Source organism: Pygocentrus nattereri, chromosome 14 (genome assembly GCF_015220715.1).
Source record: "Pygocentrus nattereri isolate fPygNat1 chromosome 14, fPygNat1.pri, whole genome shotgun sequence".
Taxonomy (NCBI): domain Eukaryota; kingdom Metazoa; phylum Chordata; class Actinopteri; order Characiformes; family Serrasalmidae; genus Pygocentrus; species Pygocentrus nattereri.
The window spans coordinates 41,835,556-41,856,680 of NC_051224.1; the positions used below are offsets into that span (position 1 = coordinate 41,835,556).

General features: G+C 47.2%; 2 protein-coding genes across 5 annotated transcripts; both read left to right on the forward strand.

Moving 5' to 3' along the window:
* Nucleotides 1–559: 559 nt before the first annotated feature.
* sgo1 (shugoshin 1) lies at nt 560–12,335 on the forward strand. Of its 4 annotated transcripts, none has more exons than XM_017685395.2 (10): nt 560–676; nt 1,924–2,082; nt 3,113–3,306; nt 5,114–5,166; nt 5,387–5,472; nt 5,869–6,729; nt 7,825–7,989; nt 9,034–9,201; nt 10,075–10,240; nt 11,237–12,335. In XM_017685395.2, the coding sequence occupies exons 2-10, from the start codon at nt 1,935–1,937 to the stop codon at nt 11,361–11,363; spliced, it is 1,968 nt and encodes a 655-aa protein (XP_017540884.1). In that variant the 5' UTR covers nt 560–676; nt 1,924–1,934; the 3' UTR covers nt 11,364–12,335. The 4 variants fall into 4 exon arrangements, with proteins under 4 accessions (XP_017540884.1, XP_017540883.1, XP_017540887.1 ...); XM_017685394.2 differs by lacking the exon at nt 560–676 and adding an exon at nt 866–1,008; XM_017685398.2 differs by lacking the exon at nt 560–676 and adding an exon at nt 866–1,008 and having other exon boundaries at nt 10,141–10,240.
* A 4,435-nt stretch (nt 12,336–16,770) lies between these two features.
* On the forward strand, nt 16,771–20,270 carry rpl14 (ribosomal protein L14). The gene is made up of 6 exons (XM_017685374.2): nt 16,771–16,810; nt 17,689–17,790; nt 17,884–17,978; nt 19,811–19,910; nt 20,018–20,071; nt 20,169–20,270. Exons 1-6 carry the CDS (start codon nt 16,808–16,810, stop codon nt 20,238–20,240), a joined length of 426 nt encoding a protein of 141 aa, XP_017540863.2. The 5' UTR covers nt 16,771–16,807; the 3' UTR covers nt 20,241–20,270.
* The last annotated feature ends 855 nt before the right edge of the window (nt 20,271–21,125 follow it).

Genomic DNA, 21,125 nt, shown 5'->3' on the forward strand with positions numbered 1-21,125 from the left:
CAATTCCAAACGTGAAGATCAAAGGAACAGATCAGAATCAGAAGTTACAGTTTATTTAGTGCTGTGTGTTTTTACCCTTCCTGGTTTTCTCTATACCTGCCTGTGAGACTGTGAAACACTCTTAACACTTCAGTTCCACCTGTTTATCACAATTCCCGCATAACTGACAGTTGCAGATGTAAACAGAGTGATTCTCTCTTCATACAGCGGGTCAGACGGCTGTACAGTGGTGGTGATGGGAACCAGGCGTCGCCATGACTACAACACAGATATAGACACTTTATTTACCATCCAGAACCACCAGAGAACCTACACGAGTCTTCTGAGCTTATCTGGAATGTTGATGATGGAAAACAGTGGAAAATCTGGAATAATGAGTTTTCTTTGGGGACTATTTTGCCGCACAGCGCCCTGCATGTCTCCCTCCACCATGAATGGAGTTGAAGTTCTCTAAACTCTCATAAAACAGCGTCTCAGTCATCAGGCAGTGAATTCAGAACCAGTTCATGTAGGAACTTTCTGTAGGAGCTTTTAGAGGGACGTCTGGTTCCCATCACCACCACTGTGAACGGTTCTGACTCGGTCAGTTTATCTAGAACAGAGTTTCACAGCGAGCCGCTTTCCCGCTTTACCTGTGCAGATTTCTAAAACTTGGTGGAATTGTCCTTTCAGAAAGGTAAACAGGCGCTGAAACGGGCTCACGGCTTTACTGGTGTGATTTTTGCGTAATATTCTGTTTATTGTGATAAGTACTCGCTTCTTCTGTTCTGCTTATAGAAACTCGCTCTTTTAATAGTTAGTTAATTAATAAATAAATAAATAAATAAACAAGCAAGCACGCAAGCGGGAAGTGACGCAGACCAGCGTAGTCGTGGGCCAATCAGAGCTCGCGGCGCACATTTCGAATGTCAACGGAAAAGGAGGAATCGCGTCAGAGGCGGCGCTCACGCTCCGAGAGACTTTGCGGGGATTTAGCGGAATTATCGCCGTAAACCCGCAGAAGACGCGGTGAGTCCGAATAAAACCCCGGCCGGTCTACCGGCTGGTCTACCGCGTGGCTTCGGTTCAGCGCCGCGGGCTCCCGCCTGGGCTACTGCAGACAGCGGGGCGTTAGCATTAGCGGCTAACAGACACGGAGGGCAGTAAACAGAGAGATTTGCTCGCTTTGACCCTCAGAGGCCGCCCGGGGGTCCGGCCGCCGCCGCTCGGGGGGTCCGGCCGCCGCAGCAGCAGCAGCAGAGCCCTTTCCGTGTTTCTATAGAAGCGCATAGTTGCATGTCGCTGCTGTCGGAACAAAACCTCGTATCTTCAAAAGGGTGACTTCACACACACACACGCGTCATTTTGGGCCGTTTCTTTTGGTCCATTCGTCATGAAATTTACACACAATGTAAACAGCAACAAGTTTTCAAACGGTCAAAAACTGAAAATCGACAAAAGTGGAGATACGAGGTTTTCCGTATCATGAAGCCCCGCCTGACCGCGCGGTAGTTCTGAGCTGTTTCGATGTGCCTGGTTTTTTAAGAGTATGTGGCAGAAATGTCGTGATGTGTAACATCGTCCGGAGTCCCGGCCGTTACCGGGCGTTTCATAGACCTGCACGTGCAGCGCCTCATCGCCTGTCTGTAGCTGCGCGTCCTGTTCTGTCGGTGCCGTCCGGAGTCGGGACGCCTTGGCTGTGTTAATCGCAGTGCTGGTCAGACGGGGGGATTGTTGTAATGCCGGACGCTAATCTGCCGCCTCGCTCTCTCCCGGCTGTAGGGCGTCCAGTCATGTGGGTCGCGCGCGCGTGTTTATGTGCACGTCTTTATTTTTGGAGTTAAGTATTTCCTACAGGTGGAAACGAGCAGGACAGCACCAGCATGTGGAGGACGGTCGAGCTGTCGGCGGTCCTAAGTAGATGTTTTGGTGTTTCTCTTGCAGAGCGGTCCGCCATGGTTCGGGAGCGGGTGGTCCAAAAGAAGTCGTTCCAGCAGAGTCTGGACGACATCAAAGAGAAGATGAAGGAAAAAAGAAACCAGAGGCTGGCAAGCGCTAGCACTGCGAGCCACGGGCTGTCAAAGCTGAAGAGCAAAAACGCAGGTAACACGGAGTTTAGAACCTCTGTGGAGAACCCACCATAACTATGCCGTGTGTGCGTATTGCGTAACACACCAACGTATTTCCAATGGCTTTGGCATCATACATGCTGGAAAACCTGAGGAATTAAGTATTGTGGTAATCTCTGTCCAAAAGTTCTGCATATTTAACCACTTCAGATTTAATCAGAGCGGTTCTGAGTGGTTTGGTGTGAAACGCTCTGTTCTAGATAAACTGATAGACGCTGTTTTATGAGAGTTTAGAGAACTTCAACTCCATTCATGGTGGAGGGAGACATGCAGGGCGCTGTGCGGCAAAATAGTCCCCAAAGAAAACTCATTATTCCAGATTCTCCACTGTTTTCCATCATCAACATTCCATATAAACTCAGAAGACTCGTGTAGGTTCTCTGGTGGTTCTGGATGGTAAATAAAGTGTCTATATCCGTGTTGTAGTCATGGCGACGCCTGGTTCCCATCACCACCACTGTAGAGAAAATCAAAGTTATGTAAAACAGTTATAAATGCCTAAAATACTGCGCAGTCGATATTCGATGAAGCTTAAGGTTAAATTCTGTTTTTGAGTATTTTCATGGTGGAAAGGTGAAGTCAGGGCTGTAGGGCTGACTTATGATTCATTATTCATCATAAACTCAAGAGGTGCAATTTTAATGAAATCCTAAGAACCGTGTGTAGATGTTTTAGACCAAATAATAGCCAAACCCCCATGTGCTGTGACATCACAACCACATCTAACTGCCAGTCTGGCGCACTGTGTTCAGCAGTAAAGCTAGAAAAGTGAATATTCTAAACATCTGAGACAAAAAACAGGCCGGGACCTTAATTTATAGAAATTAAGCCCAGTACAATAAATAAATGCAGTGTGCGTCAGAAAAACCACTGCTTTCCCAAACGGCTCAGACCCACAGAATAGTGCTGAAGAAGAGACGGGTGGGCTTGTCCTTAAGGTGTGCCGCTGACCGGATCGGCGCATTCTGCTGGGCTGCGTTTCCTCACTGTCGTGTTCTCCACAGCAGCGGTGAAGCCGTTTGTGCTGAAGACGGTGCAGGTGAACAACAAAGCCCTGGCCCTGGCTCTGCAGGCAGAGAGGGAGAAGGTACGGCAAGCGCAGGGGGTCATTCTTCAGATGAAGAGAGAGAGGCAGGCGCTTATCTTTCACCTGCTGATGCTGAAAAGAGCTCTGAGGGAAGCAGGCGCTGTGAGACAGGTGAGTTATACGCGGCCACGTGGTGTGAAGGTAATATTGGTAGAGCTTGTTTGTTCAAGGCTTTGAAACCCCAGAGAGAAACCTGCTGGTTATCCTCCACCTTGTCTTTTACGGTCAGATGCTTTCTTCAGTCTTTAAAAGGTCTTTTATCATTGAAAACTGGATGTTCCTCACGTAAATAAAACAATTTGATGTAGAACGTAAACAGTGTGTTTACACACACTCAATAATCCGGTCGTGATCAGATTTCTGCAGTTATCCGATTATTCAAATGATCATTACACGCCATCCTCCGATCTAGAAATCCGATGAAGAGGCTGGACTTTAGCTCAGTAATATTTCTCAGTGCGCGAGATCAGACGGCGGAGGCCGCGGGACGCAGTGAAACGCTGTCGGGGCGGCGCTGAAACCAAAGACGAAATAAAGGATTTAACGTTCTTCGTCTTCTGGATGATGCTTGTTCATAGTTTTAGGTAGAGTGACGATGTTTAAGAAACAGTCGCGATATAAATATAAAGTTTGAGTTTTACGTTATGTTTACGTCGCATCGTCTTCTGTGAATTTATTGGCTGGTTGTAAAGCAGAAATCTGATAACTGTCTGACTCGTAGTCCCGGAGTTTCCCCACGATCTGATTACTCGAGCATATAACAGTGTTGATTGGATTACTGACAATCTGATTTTCTCTAGTTATCAGATTATTGAGTGCATGTAAACACCCAGTGTTCAAGTTTCAACACGTACTGTTCTCTCTGTAAACAGTCCATATATCAAGTGTTGCACATTTGTGAAGTCACAAAAACCAACACGTTTGCTTATATCCAGCAATATCCTACGGCTTATAAGCTGCATATGTTCACTCAAGTTATGAGTGTTTCTGCAGGACAGCCAATCAGAACAGAGCTCATTTACATATCATTAGTTTTAAAGGCAGAATAATGAAAACAGCCTTTTTAATTCTAAGGAGTGAGAAGTTGGTAGATGTTTTTGGTTCATAAAGCCCACACAAATGTTAGAAGCAGCCTTCATTACAAGAAGAGTGTCGGAGATGGGCTGTTTAATAGTCTTGGCCACTGAGGTGGGATTATAGACCAAGGCCTTTATTTTATATGAGCGCACCAGTAATGTGCTGGGTTACATCACCAGAATCACACACACATCATCATCATAATGATCTGGGTCACGGGGGGTCCCCGCCGAGACCGGGCGCGAACGCCCCCGCCGAGAGCGGGCCTGAACGCAGACTGATAATAAGCATTAAACTGAGACAAATACAGGAAAATACAAAATAATAATAAAGAGCCGATGTGAAAGAAGCAAGAGAAGTGTTTATCTGTACATTTACAGATTTCACCCGAGAGCGTCTGTACATATGTGCGCAGTCGTGGGCTGGAAGTTAGGGAACCTAACCAAGTGCCCTTGAGCGAGACGGCTAACCCCCGAGTGCTCCCCGGGCGCTGCAGATAGGGCAGCTCACTGCCCCCTAGTGTGGGTGTTTCACTGCACAGATGGGTTAAATGCGGAGGTCTAATTCCACAGTGTGCGAACACAGTTGGCTGATGGTTCTGAATGAATTAAATAAGTGAATATGAAGGTTGACCTTCTGTAAACGGCGTCATATACAGAACATTAGTTGTGTAAATGAGCGTTGTGCTGCAGAGGACTTGCTGTAATACAGTGAGGAGGGTTATTTGGACGCCTGTTTGAAGTGCGACGTGTGTAATGAAGTAACGTGTCCGTGTGAAGCTCCTGTGCTGTGTTTGCCATTTTTGCATGACTGTTTTCTTTTTGTCCTCTCTGGTTTTTAGATGTCGTCTTCAGAGGAACCACAGTTAATCCTTCCTGAGCCCACCAGCCCCCAGTGAGTGATTCAGCTCCGTATTAACAGGCATTGTGTTAAAGTGGCCTGGTGTGAATATTCAGTCTTTTTAAATCTTAAACCTTTGAAGTTGACTTGATCTAATTTATAAAATTGCGCTGATGTCCAGTTTTACTCCAGTTGTTAGTTTGTAGATATCATTTTTCTGTGGTTCAGTTCTGGTCGGTGTTCATGATTCAGTGTTTGTGCTATTGTGGTTCAGGCCTGGGGCAAAAGCTGAAACTGTGCCTCAGGAAGAGGAGCTCGACCCGGCTGATCCCCTCACAGGGACCGGTTCTTCAGAGCCCGGTAAGTCGCTCCTGGATATCGTAACCTCAGCAGAATGTTCTGGTCCACTGTTCAGTCTTTATGGCTTACAATTGAATAAGAACTGTATGTAACATTTATATTAATTATGAAAACGGCAAAAATAAAACTATTTTTTGACATCTGATTAGATGTTAGTTAGAACAGACAAAGGAAGCCCACATTTTAAAAATCCTGCCAAGATCTTTGAATACTCAACATTTTAGCATCTTTTTTAAGATGTCAATCAAACATGCAGCTGGGATGTGGTTTCAAAGTGCTGATGATTTCTACAGTATACTCAGAAAAGCTTATTGTGTAATTATTTATTACAATAACGATAAATATTGTCACATTTGCCAAGCTCTGGTAACGCTGAGGTGTGGTTTTCTTTCATAGATGCAGTTCCTGGTGGACTTGGTGATGGACAGGTTTCATTACCAGTGACCATAGGAACACGGCGTCGACGGGACGGTAGGAAACGATCTGAGCGTCTGCGGAGGCGGAGCTCTCTGTTTGATCCCGCCTCTATGGGAGTTATTGTTGCAGAAGAGGTGGAGCCACCACCCTCAGATATGACAGGGGGGCTTTGTGATCAGGACCCTGAGCTCAACCTGGAGGCTAACGCATTTGAGCGTGGACTTACCGATGAAAACGCATCAACGGCAGAACAGAAGTCACTTCCTGCCAACATGACTGACGGTTCTCAGGCTGGGCTGGACTCCGTCCAGCACTCCACTCCCGAGCCGCTGCAGCGCAGCGTCTCCAGACAGACGAAGAAGAAACCGGCCCAGGCCGTGGCACGCTCCAAACCGGAGAGAGGCCGCAGGCCGGATCGCATCCCTCTGAAGAAGCCATGGGAGAACTCCAAGCCACGAGCGCGCTCCAAAAGCCGGGACCGCTCCCACAACCGGGGCCAGACGGCCCCCCCGCCCTGCGACCGCCTCAACTCCTCTCTGGGTGGCAACGACACCTTCGACTTTGACTGCAAAGAGGCCATCCACATCACGCCCTTCAGAGCCGGCAGCAAGACCTCCGAGAACCAGACAGAAGAAGCCCTGCCCTCTCCTGTTGCCCCGCCCAGTCCTGTTGCTGTGGAGACAGAATCCAGTCCCTCAGAGGAGGAGGCGGACGACAGCCTGTACGTTCCGGACAAGAAGTTCAGACGAGCTCGTAGCCCACCGCCCCGGCGAGCTCGCTCTAAGAGGAGGTCCGCTCAGAGAAGAGGGACAGAAAACGCACCCCTGAAGAACCGCACAGGTGACCTGGACACACCCACCTGCTGTGTTTCAGTTAGCAGTGTAAATAATTAACTGATCAACCGGCGAATAGGGCTGTCATTCGTTAGGGTGGGAATTGATAAGATTTTATTGATACCAGTGCCACGGTCACATTTGCAGGTTCAATCCTTTAAAGGCTTTTCAGTCAGCGCAGCGGTTTAATCCTCTCTGATGTTTGTTAGAAGTTACAACTGTCCTTTTCTTAAATGGATATAGATTGGAAACCAAATATAAAGCTGGCTTAAAATACAGCATTCGGTTTTATTTAGCTTTTCTTAGTTAAACAAACTCTGCTGCGGTTGCTTGAGTGGGGCTAATGTTATTATAACAGGATATTCACCCTCGGCACCAGCCTGCTCGGTTGGGAAGCAGTGGCGCTCGTGCACAGAGTGTCAAGCATTCTGGGATTTTTAAACAGCATTTACACAGCATTCCTGGGATTTTTAAAAATGGTCATTTTACAGACACTGCATGTGTCATCTTTCTTCACATCCTCCTCTCTGAGCTGCTGGTAGCGTAGACGCAGTTTGAGTTGTTGAAATGCGCAGCTGCCAGCATCGATATCAGGAATTCATAAGTCTCTGCACTAAACACGCCAGAGCACCACATCAGGAGTTTCCCACGGTGTGTCATACATTTATTTACATTACAAGCTTGACGTCGTAATAATAGAAGAACTCTTTTGGGGTTCTATATAGAACCATCTACAACACATTGTGCATCAAACTGAGGAACCCCTTTTATGATGCAAAGGGTTGTTTGAGTGTTCATAGTTCTATATAGAACCAGCTTCTTTACCAAGGAACCGTCATCTTTAAGTGTGTGAGGCTGCTTTAGGCTGTTGGTTCTCGATAGGTTTAAAAATTGAGCTGAGTTGTATTTTATTAATAATAATAATAATAATAATGTAGAAGTGTCATTTGCTGTGATTTCTTGTCTGCCCGGGTTTAATGTAAGCTTATAGTTAATGTTCAAAGTTCCTGCAGCTCTCTGGAACTCATGGGTGTGAAGTGACGTGCTGGTTGTTCTGCCACTGCTTCTGTCTCATTTCTGGTTTCTTTGTCTTCTTCTACAGAGATCAACAAAGCGTGTGCTGAACCCTCAGGCGATGCCCTGCTGATCCATACAGGACTACACCTCCCACAGTCCCCTGAGACAGGCCTGCATTTCCCAGAGTCCCCTGTATGCCCCCCTCCTGAGAATTCCAGCAAGTCAGCTTCAGGCCAAGAGAGTAAAGAAGGTAACAGCACATGAACATCAGCAGCTTCTGCCTGTATGAGATTTAAGCAATACAGTAGGTTTCACCTTGTGTCTGCGAGCAAATCACAGCCGTAATGTTATTGACGATAACACACGACCGTATTATAGCTCCTTAACGAGCAGCTTGCTGCTACACCAGGGTAACGAGGTCCGCCCACTCGCTGCTCAGCTGGCAGTTCGTTCTCCACCTCGTTACACTAAATTCCCAAACTGTCGTCGCCACTGAGCAGCTTTTCAGTCGGCAGCTGTGACAGAAGAACAGCTGAACAACCTGGAATCAGCCAGAAATGAACCCAACACCATTCGCCAGACGTGTCTGATCTTCAGAGTCGGACCAAATCAGACTGAGCCGTAAAACTGACCCAATATCAGGTTCAGCTCAGTTTGGTCAGTTTGTCCAGATCAGTATTAATGTTGTTTTGTTCCAGCTGGTCTGTGAAGCTTCTTACAGCCCGTTTAGTTTGGCGAATGGTGTTGGGTTCATTTCTGGCTGATTCCAGGTGGTTCAGCTGTTCTTCTGTCACAGCTGCCGACTGAAAAGCTGCTCAGTGGCGATGACAGTTTGGGAATTTAGTGTAACGAACTGCCGGCTGAGCAGCGAGTGGGCGGAGCTCGTTACCCTGGTGTAGCAGCAAGCTGCTCGTTAAGGAGCTATAATACGGTCGTGTGTTATCGTCAATAACATTACGGCTGTGATTTGCTCGCAGACACAAGGTGAATCCTACTGTATTTAACATACTGAATTTAGCGTCGTCTCGTCTTCAGAGTCGGACCGAATCGGCTGTCGGTCAGATGTGGTCTTAACAGTGTCCGTTTGTGGCAAGTAAGAAGTAAAAATGTTCAAATGGCTCGAGCGTCAGATGTCTACCTACAGCTGTCAGAGTCGTTGCTTAGCAACAGCGTCTCAGCGGAGTGACAGTGTTTGTGAGAAACCTGTGATGTGGCGTCAGCTTGCGTGGCCGCTGTTGAATGATCTCCGTCAGTGAGTGAAGCTGTTTCTTATCAGAAGCCTTTCGTTTTTCAGCTCCTTTTTCTGGAACGGAGACGGTGTCTCCACTGCTGGTCACCCCAGCTGGAGAGGCAGGACTCATGATGGACGGTCCTTTCTTTGAGCTCACAAACTACCCGAGCCAGTCGGCTGAGGCGGAGAACAGCGTACCTGCTGTGATGGATAAAGTTAGAAGAAGAAAAGGTACCAATGAACTCTGCTAAGACTAAGACTGAGCCATGGAGCTGTGCAGAGATCCTCATTAGGCCTGCAGTTAATGATTATTTATCTAATTTAGCTGACCTTTTGACCTTTTCCCCCCCAATTAGGATTTTTTTTTTTTTTGGATTTTGCTTTCTAGAACCCTTTTCAAAAAGCTTCTATATAGAACCATCTACAGCACATTCTCTGTAAATCCTTTCATGATGCATAGAACCCTTCATTCATGCAAAGAGGTCTTTAAATGTTCATGGTTCTATTCAGAACCATTTTCTTTAGTTAACTCAAACCATTTGTTAGATCAGTCAAATCATTTCAACTGTTTATGTAGGAAAGAAATGAATAAACCTGAATTCCAGTCAGTAACATGGAATGAAGGGTAACAGATGGCTGTTAATTAAATTAAATAATTAATTAAATTAATTAAGTCTTCAGTAAACACTTGATGTAAAGTGAAAAATAACGTTATTGCTTCTTTTTTTAGTGGCAGTTTTTAGTCTAACATCACTTTTCCTATTTTGTCGGTTCTAGCAGGCGTAACGTGTATATTAGTATTACAGTGCTGTGTACATTTTCCCTTTAATCCTTCCAGTTAAGCACGTTTGATAGAAATGAGTTAAGCTGTGGAAAGTTCGATTATTCCGGAGTTTATTCAGGAATTTTTCATTTGTCTCACTGTTTCTGAAGTTTTCACGCTGTCTCCAGCATTTGTTCCATCTGTTCTCGTTATTCTCAGTTTTCTAATTGTCCCACTCGTGTCACGCAGTCACGGTTTCCTCCTTCACTGGTTGGGAGAACGTTGTGGTAACGTTGTAATGTGTGTTTCTTGGCACTCGTGCGCTGCTTGTGTCTCTACAGGTGGGCTGGTTGTTCGCTCCTGTCTGGGCTTGGCTTTGAGTGATGTGACAAATCTCTCCCCTGCAGCCTATCAGAAGCCTGTGCCTGGCCGAGACTCCACCCCTGGCCCCGCCCGCAAGAGACGCTGCACTAGCGCCGTCAACTACAAGGAGCCGTCCATTAGCTCGTGAGTTCCTCCCGCTCTTTCCTGCGCAGTTCGGACCGGGTTAGTCGTCCCTGAGGAGGTGGTGGAGTTTTTACCACCGTTTCTCACATGCGGTCAGTCTATTTTTCAGTCTGCTCTCGGGTGCGGTCCAGAAGAGGATGGGTTCCCCTTTTGGGTCTTGGTTCCTCTCAGGGTTTTTCCTCTTACTCTTAGTGTTTTTCTTGCCAGTGTTGCCATTGGCGACGCTCATGGGGGCTCAGGCCCAGATTGTTCTGTGAAGCTGCTTTGTGACTATGCCGGCTGTAAAAAGCTCCACATAAATAAAGTTGACCTGTTTTTACGGACTGTGGACTCAGACTGTTGGCAAAGGTTCTGCGTGTTGACCTCAGAGAAAACGTGCTGTAGAAATAATCCCAGTTTTCTTTCTTTGTGAACTACGTTTCTTCCATTTGGAGGATTGAAGAAGCGTCTATATGTGGTTTATACGTAGAAGCTGATCTGTAGCGCCTTCCCTCATCACAGCATGCGGAGTAGGGCTGTCACGGTCATGTTCTAACTGTCACAAGTAATGCTGAGATGGTTCTTCAGATTGTTAGAGAACGTGTTGTTCTCTCTTGTGACGAGTATGACATCGTAAAAACAGCAGAACCCTTTATGGGGAGCTGGGGGCTGTAGTGCAGTACTTAATATTAAAGAAAAATCTGGTCATTTGGGGGCTGTGTGGGATTGTGCTATGGACGTTCTGTTTGACGTATCCTCTGAACGGAACGCGTCTCCTGCCGTGTTTTGAGAGATGAGATTTGAATCCGGTGTAAATGGGTGCGTTTATATCTGCACTTCCGCAGAAGTCATCCTGATACTGAAGACGGATGAAACAACCAGGTGTAAACGGGGTCTTTTACGCTGAGAGGCCAAAATAAAGCCAATAACAGTCACTGTCAGTGGATCATTTTAAGTATTTGATTTTTGCTGCTTCCTGTTGACGTTTCACTCACCCTGCCTCATCTTCTCTTTCAGGAAGCTTCGTCGTGGCGACAAGTTCACAGACACGCAGTTCCTGCGTTCTCCCATCTTCAAGCAGAAGTCTCGGCGCTCGCTCAAAGCCCTGGAGAAGTATAACGAGTCATTTGTGGGCTGCCGCTGAACGTTTAGCCCACGTGGTTGGGTTTCGTTAGTCTCCTTCAGGCTTACTTTCACAGGGCATTACAGTTTTGTTCTTCGAGCCGTGAATGGCGATATATTCATGATGTAAATGTGTCGAATTGTGTGGTTTTAACTTGTTTTTAAAAGGCAAACCATGAGTAATAAAGATTGTCTTTGTGGAGTTTTGCCTGATCTGCAGTCGCGAGGACCTTTAGCGAGTTGAGCAGTAGTGTTTTTATATTAACTCTCGAAGCGTCTCGGACACCTTTTATAGCCAATAGTGAAGGCAGAGTTTTCCAGGCTGGTTGAGGAACAGATGCAGCACCTTCTGCTGTTCAGGAGGAATTCGGAGCCTCTAACTGTTTAAGACAAAGGCACATTGTTAATGACGGAGGCTTAAATATGGGGTGTAAAGAGGAGAACCGGCTCTATTCCTCTCTTTTCGTGGTTCTTCTGTTCTGAAATAAAATGCTAAAGCTCTGAAGGCAGAGAAGTGACCCACAGACGCTGTCAGCAACAAAACCAGCAACTGGGGCAAAATATGAGTAAAGAAAATGTAGCTGAGTAGAGAATCACTTTACATACTTCATGGTGGTTCTTCAAGGGTTCTTTAGTTTAAAAAAAAGGTTTATGGAACCATGAACTTTTTTTTACTAAAGAACCCCTTGGAGAACAGTCATTGAGTGTGTACTCACTGATGTGTTTGGGTGAAAGTGATATTGATTGGAAAACACTGAGGGTGCAGGTCCACTGTTACACTGAAGTACATGTACTTGAGTATTTGTGAGTATCTAGTTCCCACTGGTTTGCTAATGGGCCTGTAAAACACATGTATATTCTCTTATATGCAATCTCGCTTATTATAGAGGTCAGACTCACTCAGACCTTTTATCTGTGTCTTGTTGACTGCTTATTACAGTCTGTTACTGTGACACCATCTAGTGGTCAGACATTAAACTGCTTCGTAGTTGAAGATGCTGTATTTGTGGTTTCTGAGCTCTGAAAGGACATGAACACCATGTCACAGAGGGTTTGGTCATAGACTGGATTCCTTCAGAGATTTTCCCATCATGCACCTGGAGGAAATTTAGAGGAGGAACCTTTTCAGGGGACATGCTGCTCAGCCCAGTACACTGAAGAACTGATGGCGTCTTGTCACTGGCTGTGTTTACATCACAAGACTTTTACCAATTCGAATGAACACATTCCGATTACAGATTCAGACTGAGGTGTTTATTCTCACTGTTCAACAATCAGATGAAAATCTCTGTTTATATGCTCACTACAAGCAATCAGATCCAGAATGACACGCATGTGCAGAGAACTAGGTAGAGTAGATGTTACCGTGACGCCCAGCATCCCGTGAGGTCCAGTCAGAGTGAGATGAGCAGCAGTGAGCAGTGATTGTGTTTCTAACTGCTTTAAAATGACGTCAGACTCAGGAAAACGTCCTTCACACGTCCTTATTAAAGAAGGCCGAGAGGAAGACGTCGTGCTCTGAGACGCATAAGCTGGACGTCCGTCCCACCGCCGTCTTTTAAAGATCAGAGCATGAACTTCGTCTCCTCTGCAGACCAGTTTCTGCTCCGCCGTGTTGAACGGTATAAACTCTCACTGTGACGCGACGCACAAGCAGAACGGACTGAAACTTTCCGATAGGGAATGTAATCGGATACAGGCGTTTACACGGATATTATTCTTCTATTTACGGATTATTTGGAGGATTATGCACCTCCATTAGTTGGATAGGAATTGTTTTCCGAATGGCCTCAATCAGACTGGACTATTCTGATTGAGGTGTTTACATGGATGTATTCTATTCCGATTGAGCTATTAGTTGGATTATTAATGGATTAAAATTGGATTAAAATTAGGCTGCATGTAAACGTGGCTAGTAGTGTTTTAATTACCCTGTAAAATAGGCAGTTATATAACATTTAAAATAAAAATTTGCACATCAACAAAACACGTCCTGGTTGAGCGCTGCTGCCGGGCTGTTAAACCACTGTAACGGAGTGTTAATGGCTAAACTGGCAGTGAATGAGATTCTGTCCTGATCTGCTTCTGTTAGATCTTGTAACCCAGCAGAGAAAACCCTGCTGAGCACAGACCCATCAGAACCATTAGGATTAAAACCTGATGGGTTTGTTTTCTAATGGGGCTTAATGGTTACCATTGGAGACCACTCGTTTACTCGTTTTCTTATCCAGAGCGACTCACAGAAGTGCTTTGTCTATCTAGAGAAAGTATCTTTGCTAGTTACCAGTAGGTCAGAGAGAAAGACGGTCCTGAGCTCAGATACTGATAGAAACACAGTCAGTGTAGATACAGAGAGGAAAAGAAACACAGAACAGTGCAATACACTACAATAAACTACATTACACAGTGCAATACAATAAAATATATAAGTGCAGCACAATATATTGCAATCAATACTTAATTCAGGGCTGATTTAAGTGCTGTGTAAAGAGACGGTCTTCAGTCTGCGTTTGAAGACCGTGAGAGACTCTGCTGTTCGGACAGCCAGTGGGAGTTCATTCCCCCACCTGGGCTCCAGTACAGAGAACAGTCTCCACGCTGGTCTTCCATGCACGCTGAAGGATGGCGGGTCAAGCCGAGCTGTACTCGAAGCTCGAAGGGCTCGTGGTCCAGTTCGAGATTTCACCACTGCCATCAAGTCGGTAGGGGCTGGTCCATTTCTGGCTTTGTAGGCCAGCATTAGGGTTTAAATCTGATGCAGCTACAGGAAGCCAGTGAAGGGAGCACAGCAGTGGGGTGACGTGGCTGAACTTGTGCAGATTGAAGACGAGTCGTGCTGCCGCATTCTGGATGAGCTGCAGAGGCTTGATGGCCTGCATGGGAAGATCAGCCAAGAGTGAGTTGCAGTAGTCAAGCCTTGAGATAACAAGAGACTGCACGAGCACCTGGGCGGCCTCTCGGGTGAGGAAGGGTCGGATCCTTCGGATGTTGTACAGGAGAAACCTGCATGACCGAGTCGAAAACGATAACTGGCCATCCAGAGTCACACCAAGACTTCTCACCTCTACAGATGGAACAATCAGAGAGTTCTTGAATGAGACGGTGAGATCAAGATGAAGACCTGTAGTAGCAAGGATGAATATCAGCTCAGTCTTGCTGGGATTGAGCTTCAGTTGCTGAGCTGCCATCCATGTAGAGATGTCAGACAGGCATGCCGAGATGCGACTGGAAACCTGTGTGTCAGAGGGAGAGAAAGAAAACATTACTTGAGTGTCATCAGCATAACAGAAGAGAAGCCATGAGAAGATATTACATCACCAAGAAAGCTAATGTAAAGAGGAAAGAGAAGAGCACCGAGCCTTGGGGGACAAGAGGTCGAGAAGGATCAGGACAGATGAAAGATTGGCTGATCTTGCTGATTGGAGCTTCTCGGTCACTGCGATGAGGGCAGTTTCTGTAGAGTGTGCTGGTTTGAAGCCAGACTGGTTGGGGGCCTGGAGCTGGTTCTGTGTGAGAAAGAAAGAAAGTTGATAATAGACGGCACATCCAAGTATTTTTGAAACGAAAGAAAGAAGTGATACCGGTCTGTAGTTGCTGACATCAAAGCTGTCAAGCATGGGTTTCTTCAAGATGGGGAGTACTCTTGCAGTCTTGGAAGTTGATGGAACTTCATCTGATGCCAAGGACTTGTTGATGAGAAACGTGATGAAGGGCACGTGATGCAGATGGGATGGGATCCAGTGGGCAGGTGGTTGGGTTACTGGATTTGATCAGTTAAAGGACAGCATCTGTGGAAAGAGAAGAAAAACAGTTTAAGGGATTGAGAACGAGAGGAGGCGGTCTAGTGGAAGCAGTGGGGACAGAGAAGGATGATAGCAGTGGTAACAGGCAGGGTGACTGCAGCTTGTCTGATGGCAGGTTGAAGTCAAACCTGCGCCACCACCCCTGCCAGACTGCCGTGGAGAATGGGAGAAGTGAAAGGCAGAGGACAGGGCTGTTGGAGTCGCCGAGTTCACGGGGGTGATCCAGGTATCCGTCAACACCAGGAAGTGAGGTGAACAGAAGGATGCGAGGGCTGAAATGAAGTCCATCTTCTGCACAGCGGATTGGCAATTCCAGAGCCCATCTACCACCCTGGTCTGAGATTCTGACGACCGTGGGGGAAAGATGAGGTTACTGGAATTACGGGTCCTGCGACGATGAGTAGTTCTACATGATCTGTGGGATGAGTAAACAGGTATTGTAAAGCACATGATAGACACAGTAATTAGGACATAGAGAGGTAATGAAGGAGAACAAAGTGATACTCAGTCAAGGTTAAGCAAACACATCTCAGCTGATGAATTAGAGCTGCTACAGGAACACCTCAATTAATCATATAGTATATAATCAATAAGTCTTGTGACTGATAGTCCGGCCCCTACAGTTCACACCTTTGACTAACCCGAAACCACACCTGAAACTAGTAATTGCAATTAAGCACTAGGTACAACAAGACAGCCTTATAACGAACAGTCTAAGCTAGAGAAAGCCTCAACTCGTTTCCTGTAGGAAACCATCAAACACATCTGGAATCAGACCACCAGTTAAACCATTACAGTCCTTTACACTGTGATATCAACCCATCAGGAAAACACAGAATACCATTAGAGGCTATTGAACACCAGAAGAAGCAAACAGACACTTTTAATGGGTCCAAACCCATGTGCTGCTTTACACTTTACCAGAGAACCTGTAGAGAATTACACTCTGCAAAGTCTTCCAAGTGTCTCAGACGCTAGGGGGCGCTCTCGAGTGAGTCCAGAATGAATGGGCTAACATGGAGGATTTGAGTAAAATCCGTTTTTAAATGCTGAAACATTTTTAATGTAAAGGAATAAAATAATTTCCTGAACAGCATAAAACATTTTAACACCAGATTTTTAAAAAACATTTTTATGTTATTTTCATTATTTGTATATTTATGTTATTTTATCCATTATTATTCATATTCCTATTATATTTATGATTTTTATTAATATTTGTCATTTTAATACATTTGTTAGTATTTTTTTATCTTCCTCGTTTTATTTTAACTTGATTTTATTCATCTTTACATCTTATGTATGTTTTAATTTCTGTTTTATTATTAATGTTTCACTTTTTATACTTACTTGATTTGAGTCATTTACTAAATTTACTTTTATCTTCTGATCTGATTTTGTATCGTTCTCACTACAACTCCCAGCATGCATTGCGCATTTCGAATGACCGCAGCCGTTAACTTTAGTAAAACAGCTGTTTGGCCGTTCGGGCGGTCAGTGAATACACGGCCCCCCATCCCCCCCCCAGCCGCCCCCCAGCCGGGGGTGCAGGATTGTGCAGGGGGCATTTCGTGCCGCGCCGCGTGTTTAAGCGCGCATGCGCGAGAAGTGGTACGCGCGCACGAGCGGAAGTGCCCCGTCCTTTCTACCCCGGTCTGCCATCATGGTGAGTGTTGCTCCGCGCGCGACCCGCGATTTTGCTCGATATTCGGGGGTTTTGGCTCCGCGGCCCGCAGTAGAACACGACCGGGACCGGGCCGCTGCTAGTGAGGCGCTGCGCGCGCTGATGAGTGGGTTCGGTTCGGGTTTTTAGTCGAAGTTTGCGCCGTTTGTGTCGCGAGGCCGCAGAAACGTGGCGGCTATAGCGCGCGAGCTAAAGCGGCTACAGCGCGAGCAGCCCCGGTTTCGCCGCTGAACCGGATCAAAGCGCCGCTTTCCTGCGGGGTTTTCCGGCTTGTCCGCAGTGTTTTGGCTCGCGGGTCTCGTGCTGCGCCAAGTTGAGGCTGAACGGCAGCTTCGTGGAATTTTCCGTTCCACCTTAAATTTGAATGCAGCTCTGTACTATTTAAGGTGGAACGGGAAATTCCTTAAGAACCCAACGACTTTCTAGCGTGTCCTGCCGTCCGGCGGGGGCTGTTTAAGGAGAAGACGGTTCTGGTATTTAATATTGATGTTGTGATCCGGGCGGCCGTGGCGGCCCCGGCGGTCAGTGAGGGTTAAACCCGGCCCCGTTTCGCTGTGAAAGGCCTAAACCGGCCTCGGGGCTGCGGTTTCTTGTGAAGCTGTGTAAAAGTTGAGGAAATGGACTAAAGTCTGATTTTTCCAGCTCCGCTGACTTAAAGCGGAAAGATGCGCCGCGACTGAATCACCGCTGTAAGTCGGAGCAGGAGGGTCAGATCTGCTCACGCCGGTCCAGAAGTGTAGAGGGCGGTGCGGGTCTGGTCTTCAGGCTGTAGGGCGTAGCTGGTCCAGTTCAGCAGCCCAGCTTCACTCCGTGTTTCAGTGACTGATGATTTTAACAGGTGTGTCTCTCTGTCTGACCAGGTGTTCAAGCGCTTCGTAGAGATCGGCCGCGTCGCCTTCGTTGCCTTCGGGCCTAATGAGGGCAAGTTGGTGACGATCGTGGATGTTATTGATCAGAACAGGGTAAGGATGCGAGATCTAGTGATCTAAACGGAACCAAAGCGTGTCGTTTCTGACGGTTCGAGCCCGTTAGTGTGTGTGTGTGTTTGTGTCCAGGCGCTGGTGGATGGACCCTGCACTGGCGTGAGGAGGCAGGCCATGCCCTTCAAGTGCATGCAGCTCACAGACTACGTCATCAAAATCCCTCACAGGTGAGTCCGAGTTTATATCGAGCCTGATTTGGGCTCATTGAGGTGCTCTGTCCGGTTCCCAGGTCGCCCTGCTGTAAACAGATTTCCCACCCCTCACTGATCAGGAGCTTGATTATTGATTATTGGGTTTAGTTATGAGGTCTAGATAAAAGGCACAACACTTCACAGTTGGGTCTTCAGGACTGCAGCTGGGACCTTACAGCGAGAGTCTCTAACCCTGGAGGGTCAGTGGTCAGAGCAGTTCACTTCTAAAAGGCACCTGCTGAACCGGTCAGTTAACAGATGAGCTGAATTAGGTGTGCTGAGCATGTAGGGGGCGCTGTGACGTACTGTGGGGGGTGAACATGGGTTAGAGGTCACCGTTCAGCTGGCGCTGTGGTCGGACTCTTTAGATGCTTAAATGCGTTTCACGCGGCCGTATGGACCAGCCGGCGCCGCCGTAACGGACGCTGTGCAGGAGACGAGGAGAAGGTTGGGGTGACTTCACCTGCTGACGTCTGGAGTGTAAATGAGATTTTTAGGAGTTTAGTCGTTTTGGTGGAGAAGCTTTCGGCGACTATTGACTGTTACGAGTGATTTTCACCAACTTTGCGCAGTTTTATCCAGTGTTCTGCCTGCAGAACGCTGCAGGTGGTTTTTTTCATGAAGATCTAGACCGTCAGTAATTAGGTGGTGCTAAAATTCAGTACGTTTGAGTAGTTTAGGAGCTGCTGTAGAGTAAACCACATGCTGTCCAGATCAATAATGAGCTGTGATGTTGGTTATTTTTGTCTTCAAAGTACAAACGCGGCGTCACTCTGAGCTCCGCAGACTTACAGGGCCAAATTAGCCGTCTCAGAACAGGAGCGTCTTACTGGGTCCGTCCGTCTCCGCAGCTCTGAAGAGATGAGCGTTTTACTGCCAATGCACTTGGATTTCAGCCAGTGAGAGTCGTTGGCCCGATGGTCCGAGCCGTTGGCCTGGGTGTGTTCGAGGTGGAACTGACGTCTGCAGTGCTTCAGCCTGAGAGGACTGAAGCCTGACGCGTCTGAGATGCACCTTACAGAGGGGAGAATGAAGTTCCACACTTTAATCAACAATTGAACCCAAATTTGTTTCTAGCAGGAAGTTGGTGCCAGCAGTCCTGTTGATCAAGCGTTTCAGCATAAGAGCACTGACCTTGGATCGGGTTTCGTCAGTTCATGTGATTATCTGAGCGCTGTGAGCTGATCCCAGTCCGGCGCTCGTACTGCGAGGCGGTTGATAACTGGGTTTTATTAGGGACGTCCCGATATGGGGGCTGCGAGGCGATGGCGGCGTCTCTGGCTGATGCTGTTATATCAAAACTCATAAGAGCAGCAGATTCTAGAATGAAATAAATTGTCAAAAGCGTTAAACGAGTTTTAAGAGGGTCGTTTAAACTGTTGTATACGGCTTGTAGAGTCGGAAAAGTCAGAGGCACCAAACCTCCGTCAGTTGCCACATCACTGCTCTATATTGCCAGACAGGGTGGGTCTATGGTTACTGTGCCAAACTTGTTGCAATAGAAGGTTTTTGGGTGTAGAACCCTTTCAAAAAGGTTCAATAGAGAAACATGTACAGCTTGTTCTCCATCAGTCTGAAGAACCACTTCATGATGCTAAGCACAATTTAATCATGCAAATTGTTCATGGTTCTACGTGTAGAGCCTTTGTTTTAAAGACGGATTCAGAGGTTTAGGAAGCGTGCGGTGATGCAGGTTCAGACAGTAATGAAAGTGTACGCACGCCGTGACGTCCAGGTCCGGCTGATTAGTACTCGGCACTAGGATCACAGCCCCTGACGCGTCTCTCCCCTCATGCTTCCCTCCACAGCGCTCGTCAGAAGTTCGTGAGGCGCGCCTGGGAAAAGGCTGAGATCAACAAGAAGTGGACCGAGAGCAGCTGGGCCAAGAAGATCGAAGCCAGACAGAAGGTAGGCTGGTCTGCACCTGTCCAGAACTCGCCGCTGTGGTTTGAGGTTCTAGATCTTTTAAGCACTGATGTTTGAGATCATCACTAACCTGAATCTTGTTCTAACAGAGAGCCAAGATGAACGACTTCGACCGCTTCAAGGTCATGAAGGCCAAGAAAATGGTAAGAGTGTATGACCCCCGCCTGTGCTGTATGAACCCGTCCGTGCTGGGACGGTGCTGAAGACCAGACACTGACCCTCTTGTTTCTGTCTCTGCAGAGGAACAGGATCATCAAGCGTGAGGTGAAGAAGCTCCAGAAAGCTGCGTCCACCGCAGCCAAAAAGGCCTGAACGCTCTCCAATAAACATGTTTGACTTGTTCGCCTCGACTCCGTGTGTTTCACTTCAAATCGCCGCGCGTGACCCACGGAGTGTAGTGTGAAATGGTTCTGATGTCTTTACAGTGGTGGTGATGGGAACCAGGCGTCGCCATGACAACACAGATATAGAGCCTCTAGTAGCCTTACAGGAGAAAGCTTTTAATGGGAGTCAGTGGAACCGGGACGGCTTCCCGAGCCATTTCTGTTCCTCATGAAACTCGCACACAACGGAAAGCGCCGGCGCGCCGCCGACAGCAGCCGTGTGATGTATGCGGCAGTTGCTGTAGTGCAGGGGTCTCAAAGTGCTGGACCTCGCACGGTCCATCACACGGCGAGTGATCTGTGTAAACCGCCCCTAATTGAAGTGGTGTGTGTGTGGGGTTGTGTAGTGGTGTCTGTGTGTGTGTGTGTGATCTGTGTAAACCGCCCCTAATTGAAGTGGTGTGTGTTGAGCCCTGAGGCGAAGGCCCGCGGCTCCTGTCCAGCGCAGCTGAAGTCCGAGTGTCGCTGAGGGGAGAAAACGGGCTGCGGGACGAAGTTCTGAGCAAACCGGTTCGGTTTAGTCCGCGTGGAGAAGTGGCGGAAGCCCTGCCGGGCGGAGTTAACCGAGTGTGTCCGCCCGTCCAGTGCGGGCTGAAAGATGGGGGTGTGGTCACGGGAAGCCCAGGATCTCCAGCAGTACATCATCTGGAGTGCAGTTAAAGGGGAAGCCCACCGAATTTTTAAAAACCTGCTTAATGTACATTTACAGCGTTTAGCAGACAAGAAGAGCTTCGTCTGTCTAGAGAAAGTCTCTCTGCTAGTTACCAGCAGGTCAGAGAGAGAGACGGTCCTGAGCTCAGATACTGATAGAAAC